At 37.2% G+C, this 9,518-nt stretch overlaps 1 protein-coding gene across 1 annotated transcript; it reads left to right on the plus strand.

The window, feature by feature from the left end:
* The first annotated feature begins 1,849 nt into the window (after nt 1–1,849).
* On the plus strand, nt 1,850–8,399 carry LOC133862231 (ABC transporter C family member 8-like). The gene is made up of 12 exons (XM_062298003.1): nt 1,850–2,062; nt 2,560–4,508; nt 4,591–4,911; nt 4,985–5,071; nt 5,278–5,898; nt 6,027–6,191; nt 6,279–6,573; nt 6,669–6,883; nt 7,006–7,311; nt 7,385–7,448; nt 7,559–7,798; nt 8,066–8,399. The coding sequence occupies exons 1-12, from the start codon at nt 2,032–2,034 to the stop codon at nt 8,191–8,193; spliced, it is 4,422 nt and encodes a 1,473-aa protein (XP_062153987.1). The 5' UTR covers nt 1,850–2,031; the 3' UTR covers nt 8,194–8,399.
* Nucleotides 8,400–9,518: the final 1,119 nt, after the last annotated feature.

The raw sequence follows: 9,518 nt of genomic DNA on the forward strand, positions 1-9,518 counted from the left end.
ATTAGAAAAAGATGAGTAACGACCCACGTATACATATATAGTAGGTAGTTTATAAAAAAGTCATGATTGTTAAGTCTAACATTGTCTAATTATTTGATAAAATTAAGCTTTATAAAAAATTTAAAAAAAATTCTAAATTAACTCGTCTTCAATATATAACGCAACGTGAATAGCGTCTTTCTCTTGGTTGTTCCATAATCATGATTTTATCATGATTAAGGGAATGAAAGTGGGAAAGTTGAAGTGCATCTTTTCGCAATAGTTGCTCATGACATAGTATATATGTGGGTCAAGTAAAAGATATTCTGTTAAAGTTTCTCCTTATTTCTGTAGTAGTACCTCACATTAAAATGTGCTAATGGAGCAAAACTAAAATTTTCACATCGAAATGCTTAGAGCCATGCAGCAGTAGAGACTCACGCTTTAGCCGCTTCATCTGAAGGAGGACTTACAGAATTAAGTCAAAGCACCACCAGAAAGTGACAATAGGCAAATCAACGTATATAAATGCAGGAAAAAGAGGAAACTGTACATCAGAAGAATCAATTCAACTGCTTTACGTGAATCAACTGAGCTGGGTTTCGATAATTATTTGGGTCAACCGGATCAACCAGCACCGGAGGATCTCTGTATCCACCCGGCCCGGACTGGTACTTAAATTAGCCATAAAAACTACTAAAAAAAAAAAAACCAAAAAAGGATTAAAATGGTCGCTGAACCATCCTAAAAAGTGAAACAAGAGGTGGCTGAACCACATCCCGAACCACAAGGTATGGTTCAATGTGGCAAAGAAGTTAATAGAGGGTGTTAACTATAACGAAGCTGTAGTTGAAGAAGGTCGAGTATCGCCTTTTTAGAGTTTGGAGATTTTAGTGTCAAAGAAGTGTTAAGTTAAGGGGTACCGTTAAGTGTATTTTTTTTTTTCCTTTTTGGAGCAAACTGATCATTTTATCCAATTTCGTACAAATTCTGTCTATTTTTCTAATGGAGCTATTGTAAAATTATATTTCTATTACAAATAAAAAAATAAATTAAAAAAAAAAGAGGGCCAACCTCTAATATTTGTGAGGGAGAATTGGAGATTAGCTATTTTATAGTCAAAATTTTATTTCATCAATCTAATAGTGTATAAGTTGCAATGTTATTTAAAATTTTTAAATAATATGATATTATGTACACCGTTAAATACAATAATATAAAATCTTGACCATGCAAAAAGTTTCTGCTTAAAGAAGAGTAGCTGGCCGGCCACCCCTCACCAGGTGAGGGGTGACTTCTCCTTTACAAAGGGGTGGTCAACCATCCCTCATTTGTTAGGGGAGGCCGTCCAAGTCGAATAGGATTTTAGGGAAATCCCTCATTTTATTTTTTACTTTTTATTTTGATGATAAAACTATAATTTTATAAGAGTTTTATTAGAAAAATGAATAAAATTGGACGAAAAAGGATGTTTAATATAAATTTTGTATCTTAAAAATGATTTTGATACAAATTTGAATATCATGAATTAGTTTAATAATTTTTCTTTATTAATTCTTTATAAAAATTTTCTAATTCTACCCTCTACAGCTCTACTACTCATGTTTCGACTTTCTTTGTAAAGTTTTTTTTCTTTTGTTTTATATATTGTAAACAAAATATATATATATATATATATATATATTAACAAACAATCCAAAATATATAACACTACAAAATACTAAAAAAAATTTCTGCTTAAAAAAACGAAAAAAAGAAAAAGACAAGTTCCAAAAAACATTAAGAAAAGGAGCCGAAAATGTTTATATAGCATTTGTAGGACCGCTGCATTAATGGTTAATTTTGTGTGGACGTGCATTATGGACAAGTACAAACATGGGATGACTGTCTAGGGGTACGAGTGAGCGATTGTTTAACGTCTGAGATTAATTCTGATGACAGACTCGGGGGCTTGCTGGGAAGAGGCTACGTGGGATTCTTCTTCCAATGAACGAACTGTTCGTCTTTGATACCTGAGCTCCTCCTACATATTGGAGTACTGCTGCTGAGTCAATGATAATGGCTTCCTTCGGGAGCTCACTTGGTGCGTCCAATCTCTCTCTCTTTCTTTGTGTGTGTGTGTGTGTGCGCCTTTTTTCACCATTAATAGATGTAGTGAATTGGGTTTTAGGTTTTCTTCTTCTAAGGTTTAATTCAGTAAAGACTTCATGTATGTTTTTTTCGTAATCTTGAAGGATCGATGTTTGAGATTTTGCTGTTACAATGGAGCGTGGACAGTGATTGTCACACAATCAATGTTTTTTTATTTTATTTTATTTTTTATTTTATTTTTTAATTTTTTAATTTTTTGGTAGTTGTTTCTTGTCTTGCTTTCTTGCAATGATTTGCAGTTGATTTATTCTTATCTTTTTGGCAAGCTGCTGCAAAATTTTTGAAAAACATCTTTTGTACTATGCTAGACAATTCACGATCGATCGAGCCTTTATCATGACTATTATATTTCTTTGATGTTTTTCACCTTTCCTGTGTTTAGCATGAATCTTCATGATTCTTACAGTTTCTCTTTCGACACATATGTAGGGGGGTTCTCATGGATTTGTGAAGGAGAGCTTGATTTGAGTTCTTACTGCATTCAAAGAACAATCATGGATGGTGTAAATCTGTTCTTCCTCTGTGCTTTCTACCTATTTTTGCTCGTAGCTTTTATAAGAAAACGTTATACTCGAAGTAGCACTAGAAAAGATTGGATCTCGGTAGTACTTTCAATCTGTTGTGCTCTTCTTAGCATTGCTTATATTAGTTCCGGTTTATGGAATTTAATTGCCAAAAATGATGAATTCAATCATATGAGCTGGTTGGTTTACTTGGTTAGGGGACTGGTTTGGATCTCTTTCACAGTTTCATTGCTTGTTCAATGGTCTAAATGGATCAGGGCTCTGAACTTTGTTTGGTGGGTGTTGTCCTTTACATTGGTTTCAGCTCTGAATATCCAAATTCTACTGCGAACACATAGCATTGAAATTTTGGACGTGGTGCCTTGGCCTATCAACTTTTTACTTTTCCTTTGTGCTTTTAGGAACCTCGGTCACTTTGTTTCTCAAGATAATCTAGACAGCAGTCTATCTGAACCTCTACTGGCCAAAAAGACTGGAAAAAACCAAACAGGATTAGGCCAGGCCAGTTTTCCTAGCAAATTGTCATTTTCTTGGATTAATCCTTTGCTTATCTTGGGCTACTCAAAACCATTAGCTCTTGAAGACATTCCCTCTCTAGTTTCCGAAGATGAAGCCAACTTTGCCTACCAAAAATTTGCTCATGCATGGGATACTCTTTCAAGGGAGATGGGCTTGAACAATACACGGAACTTGGTTATTTGGGCTATTGCAAAAGTCTACTTCAAAGAGAATGTATTCATAGGCATTTGTGCATTTCTTAGAACAATTTGTGTAGTTGCTGCTCCTCTAATACTCTATGCTTTCGTAAATTATTCGAATCAAAATGAGAGAAATCTGGATGAAGGTTTCTCTATTGTGGGGTGTCTAATTGTTGTCAAGGTGGTAGAATCTTTGTCTCAGAGGCACTGGTTCTTCAATTCAAGGAGGTCAGGAATGAGGATGAGATCAGCCTTAATGGTGGCAGTCTACGAAAAGCAGTTAAAGCTTTCAAGTTTGGGAAGGAGAAGGCACTCAACTGGGGAGATAGTGAATTATATTGCAGTCGATGCCTATCGAATGGGTGAATTTCCATGGTGGTTCCATTTGACATGGAGCTTCACATTGCAGCTTTTCCTAGCCATTGGCGTTCTTTTTGGGGTTGTAGGCCTTGGTGCTCTTCCTGGTTTAGTTCCTCTTCTCATTTGTGGACTCCTTAATGTGCCTTTTGCAAAAGTGCTACAGAAGTGTCAGTCTCAGTTGATGATTGCCCAAGACTTGCGACTGAGATCCACTTCTGAGGTCCTAAACAACATGAAGATCATAAAGTTGCAATCATGGGAAGAGAAATTCAAGATTTTGATCGAATCTCTCCGTGACAACGAATTCAAATGGTTGACTAAATCACAGTTTATAAAGGCTTATGGTACCTTATTGTATTGGATGTCTCCAACCATCATTTCTTCAGTAGTTTTCATGGGATGTGCCATGTTTCACAGTGCCCCAATAAATGCTAGCACTATCTTCACAGTTCTTGCAACATTGAGGAGCATGGGGGAGCCTGTCAGAATGATACCCGAAGCTCTTTCTTCTTTGATCCAAGTGAAGGTATCTTTGGATCGTCTCAATGCTTTTCTGCTTGATGACGAGCTAAAAAAAGATGAAATGAGGAGAATTCCCTTTCAGAAGTCGGATAAGAGTGTAAAAATACAAGCAGGCAACTTCAGTTGGGATCTGGAAACAATAATTCCAACTCTAAGAGAAGTGAACTTAGAAATAAGATGGGGGCAGAAAGTTGCTATTTGTGGGCCAGTTGGGGCTGGGAAATCATCACTTCTTTATGCTGTACTAGGGGAAATACCCAAAATTTCAGGAACAGTGAGTGCAAAATCAAACCGTAGTTTATTATTTTGCTCCTGAATTTATGTCACTAATTTTTGTCTTTGATGGTCACAAACAGGTTAATGTATTTGGATCCATCGCCTATGTCTCTCAAACTTCTTGGATCCAAAGTGGGACGATTCGTGATAACATACTGTATGGAAAGCCTATGGACAAGACTAGATATGACAAGGCCATAATAGCATGTGCTTTAGACAAGGACATCAATACTTTCAACAATGGTGATCTCACAGAAATAGGCCAGAGAGGGCTTAACATGAGTGGAGGTCAGAAACAGAGGATTCAACTAGCTCGAGCTGTATATAGTGATGCTGACATCTATCTCCTCGATGACCCATTTAGTGCAGTAGATGCGCATACAGCTGCATTTTTATTTAATGTAAGAGAAACAAGCTTGAAGTTTCTCATCTTGAATACAGTTTATTTAATAAAATCGAAATATATAATTGCAGGATTGCGTCATGGCTGCCCTTGGAAAGAAAACTGTCATTCTAGTGACACATCAAGTGGAGTTTCTCTCAGAAGTTGATAAAAATCTGGTATAAGTATTTACCACACACAATGTTTTGATAAATTAGCTTACTTTATTTACCATCAAACCTGATTACAATCAATCATAGAAAAAGGTAAGTAACGTACAATATGATATTAATATATTTCTTTTTAATATAGGAAATATATTCTCTAACAATATCCACCTATATTTTTTGTTGTAAATAATGAGTCTTCTTTCCTAACTTTCCAGGTTATGGAGGGTGGACAAATTACTCAATCGGGAAGCTATGAGGAGCTCTTGATGGCTGGGACAGCATTTGAACAGCTTGTGAATGCCCATAGAGATGCAATGACAGTATTGAATCCTTCAGCTGATACAAGTCAAAGAGAATCTCAGAAGGTAGATACGGTTCAGCCAGAGGAGTCTCAAGGGTCTTCCCTCACTAAGGAGAATAGCGAGGGGGCGATTGCTGCAAAGGGTTTACCAGGAGCACAACTAACAGAAGAAGAAGAAAGGGAGATTGGTGATGTTGGATGGAAGCCATTCTGGGATTATATCCTTGTTTCGAAGGGATTGCTTCTGCTTTGTTTAGGCATTATAGCTCAGTCTGGTTTTGTTGCTCTTCAGGCTGCTGCAACTTATTGGCTAGCTCTAGGAATTGAAATTCCTAAAATCAGTAGTGGCGTTTTGATTGGAGTTTACACTGCAATTTCAACACTTAGTGCTGTCTTTGTATATCTAAGGTCTTTCTTTGCAGCCCATCTTGGATTAAAAGCTTCTAGTGCCTTCTTCTCTGGTTTCACCAATGCTATCTTTAAAGCTCCCATGCTTTTCTTTGACTCGACCCCTGTTGGGAGGATTTTGACCCGAGTAAGATTACTTAACTATTTCTCGACCACAAATAAAAACGTATACTGTATTATGTACCCTCGGAAGTGTATTTATCATTAGAGGCAGTACTCATTTTGCACATTCATGTTATTAATTCTCTCTTGCAGGCTTCATCAGACCTGAGTATTTTGGATTTCGACATACCTTTCTCCATTATCTTTATAGTAGCTGCTGGTATTGAACTCCTGACTACGATAGGAATTATGGCTTCGGTCACATGGCAAGTTCTCATTGTAGCCATTTTTGCTACCATAGCTACAAGATACGTTCAGGTAGATCCAAGTATTCATATTCTTGATTTCTTAAATCTCTTTCTTCAGTCATGGAATGACAAAGCTATCATTTGATTTTGCTAAAAGGGGTATTATCAAGCCTCTGCAAGGGAACTGATAAGGATCAATGGAACTACAAAAGCACCAGTTATGAATTATGCAAGTGAGACATCACTTGGAGTGGTGACAATAAGAGCTTTTAACATGGTGGACAGGTTTTTCCAGAACTATCTAAAGTTAATTGACACAGATGCAGGGCTTTTCTTCTATTCAAATGCAACCATGGAGTGGTTAATTTTAAGAATAGAAGTACTTCAGAATTTGACCCTCTTCACTGCAGCACTTTTACTTGTTTTACTTCCTAAGGGTGTTATAGCTCCAGGTAACATCATTAGAATTGCCCTTTTTGTCGTAGCAAGGAATTTTCAGACTCTTAAGATTTTAATCATAATTCCTTCATTTTTGGATGGTCTACAGGGCTTGTGGGGCTTTCTCTTTCTTATGCGCTGTCAGTAACAGGCACCCAAATTTTTTTTACACGATGGTATTGCTACTTGTCAAACTACATTGTCTCAGTTGAACGAATCAAACAATTTATGCACATACCACCGGAACCTCCAGCAATTGTGCAGGACAAGAGGCCCCCATCTTCATGGCCTTCAAAGGGTAGGATAGAATTGCAAGCTTTGAAGGTAAGGAAGTTAATTGAATTCATATCCCTGTTTAAGTTTATCTATTGAAGTTTCTTTGGTGTCCTTTACACTGATATTCCCAATCACTAACCGATGAATATGACTCCAATTATTGGTTTTAGATAAAATATCGTCCAAATGCTCCACTAGTTCTCAAGGGAATCACTTGCACATTCAAAGAAGGAACTAGAGTAGGAGTTGTGGGAAGAACAGGAAGCGGAAAAACTACGCTGATAAGTGCTTTGTTTCGTTTAGTAGAGCCTGCAAGCGGGAAAATTCTTGTAGATGGGGTAGATATATGCTCCATTGGCTTGAAGGATTTAAGGATGAAACTCAGCATCATCCCTCAAGAGCCAACACTTTTCAGGGGCAGTGTCCGGACTAACTTGGATCCTCTAGGTCTTTTCTCTGACGATGAAATATGGAAGGTGAGCTTAATGATTCTCATCTTGAAGAAATTCTTGTGGATCATTTTTGTCATGCTAACATTTTCATCTATAGGCTCTTGAGAAGTGTCAGCTTAAGTCAACAATCAGCAACCTACCTAATCTGCTAGACTCTTCTGGTTAGTTTGTGATCCTCTACTTGAACAAATTATAAGAATTAAGCTTGTCCATTTCTCTAATATGTGTTAAAGAAATATGTGTAACATTGTTCATTGACTATGTTTAACAGTGAGTGATGAAGGTGAAAATTGGAGCGTCGGGCAGCGGCAACTCTTTTGCCTTGGCAGAGTCCTTCTTAAAAGAAGTAAAATTCTAGTGCTTGATGAAGCTACTGCTTCCATAGATTCTGCAACAGATGTCATTCTACAAAGAATTATCAGGCAGGAATTTTCAGAATGCACGGTGATAACGGTAGCCCATAGAGTTCCCACTGTTATTGATAGTGATATGGTCATGGTGCTCTCTTATGGTATGCTTTTGATTTCCCTCTCTTATCTATATGGAACTATACTTAAATCTCTTTTATTTTGGCTATATATATAGACGAATAGCGCTATTTAGTAGACTGTTATACGACTGCCTCATCATCTGTGTGTATATATAAATATATGCTAATCTAGGTTGGTTTGGTCTTGCAGAGGAACTATTAGAATATGATCTCTCTCTCTCTTTCTCTCTCTCTCTCTCTCTATATATATATATATATATGCTAATCTTGGTTGGTTTGGTCCTACAGGGGAACTATTAGAATATGATGAGCCTTGGAAGCTTATGGAAACAAACTCCTCCTTCTCTAAGCTTGTAGCTGAATACTGGTCTAGCTGCAGGAGTAACTCCTACCAGGATTTCAACAAACATCAATGATACATACAGACAAGGATAAATAAGGCATACACTTGGCATGAAAATCAATGATGAAAATGGCCCTACTATGTGACTTTATAGTCCATCTGAGTGATTGATTACATGGAACAAATATTATCCTAAAGTGTCGCAATAAAACAACACAGTCTGTCCTAGAGCATTCAACTATTTAATTACCATCCATAATCATATTTGTATTTTTCTAATTGGTTTGGTTAGTATCCTTTACAAATGTGGGTTAATGAAGTGTGTTTCGCCTTTACTTCGTTAATTTAGATTCTGTTTGAGTAAAAGAGCTTAATTTTGTTGGGAAGTAGAGCTTTTATATTCAGAAACAATTTTTGAGAAGAAGTTTCATTTTCAATCATTTTTCAAAAGTGTGTTTTGCCATTTTTTAGAGTAAAAAAATTAAAGTACTTTTTGATTTTTTACCAAACAGACTCATTTTTGTTTTGCATAACTTTCTATGTATATCAGCTGTTTTTCCTTCTCTCTCGGCTGGTTCTTGTACAGTCTATAGGTGAAGCATTCTCCTCACTCTAATCTATTGAGGATTAAGAGTTTTCTTTCTTCTGTTCGTATTTTTGCTGAATAGAATGGGGCATAGAGGCAATATGGATGAGGAATTATCCTCTTTGTGGGGAAAGTTCACACTCTTGGAAGAATAATGTGAAGGTGTCTCGATTGTGGACCACTCTCTCAATCCTCTTGTGGATCGTGGGAATTCCTGTTTGGTGGGCAAGATTATTGCTGACCGAACAATGCCAAAAGATATCATCAAGCTGCATTTGAGTTGAGCATGGAAGCCCACAAGTTTTGTCATATTTAGAGTCTTAGGGGAGAATCTCTTCCTTATTGGCTTTGAACATGATTGGGACAAAGCTAGGGTGATGGAAGGACACCTGTGGACCTTTAACGGACACCTGGTTTTATTAGCGAATTTTGATGGATTCACCCTTCCAACGCAAATGGACTTTGATAAGGCTGCATTTTGGGTTCGAATTTTTAACCTCCCTTTGGCTTGCATGAGTCAGGAGGTTGGGATGCAAATCGGATCATCAGTGGGAAAAGTCGAAGAAGTGGACGTTGCGGAAGATGGAGTGGGTTGGGGTGAGTTCTTGAGGGTCAAAATCCTCTTGGATCTGTCTAGACCATTATCTTGTGGAAGAATGATCGACTTGAAAGGGAAATCAATGTGGGTGGTTTTTCAGTATGAAAAGATCCCAAAGTACTGCTGCAGAAGTGGTATAATCAAACATGGCTTAAAGGGATGTGGAAGGAATGCAGGTCGGCGAATTCATGTTGCCGAGGAAGAGGAAAGCCAA

This window comes from Alnus glutinosa, chromosome 3 (genome assembly GCF_958979055.1).
Source record: "Alnus glutinosa chromosome 3, dhAlnGlut1.1, whole genome shotgun sequence".
NCBI classification, from domain to species: domain Eukaryota; kingdom Viridiplantae; phylum Streptophyta; class Magnoliopsida; order Fagales; family Betulaceae; genus Alnus; species Alnus glutinosa.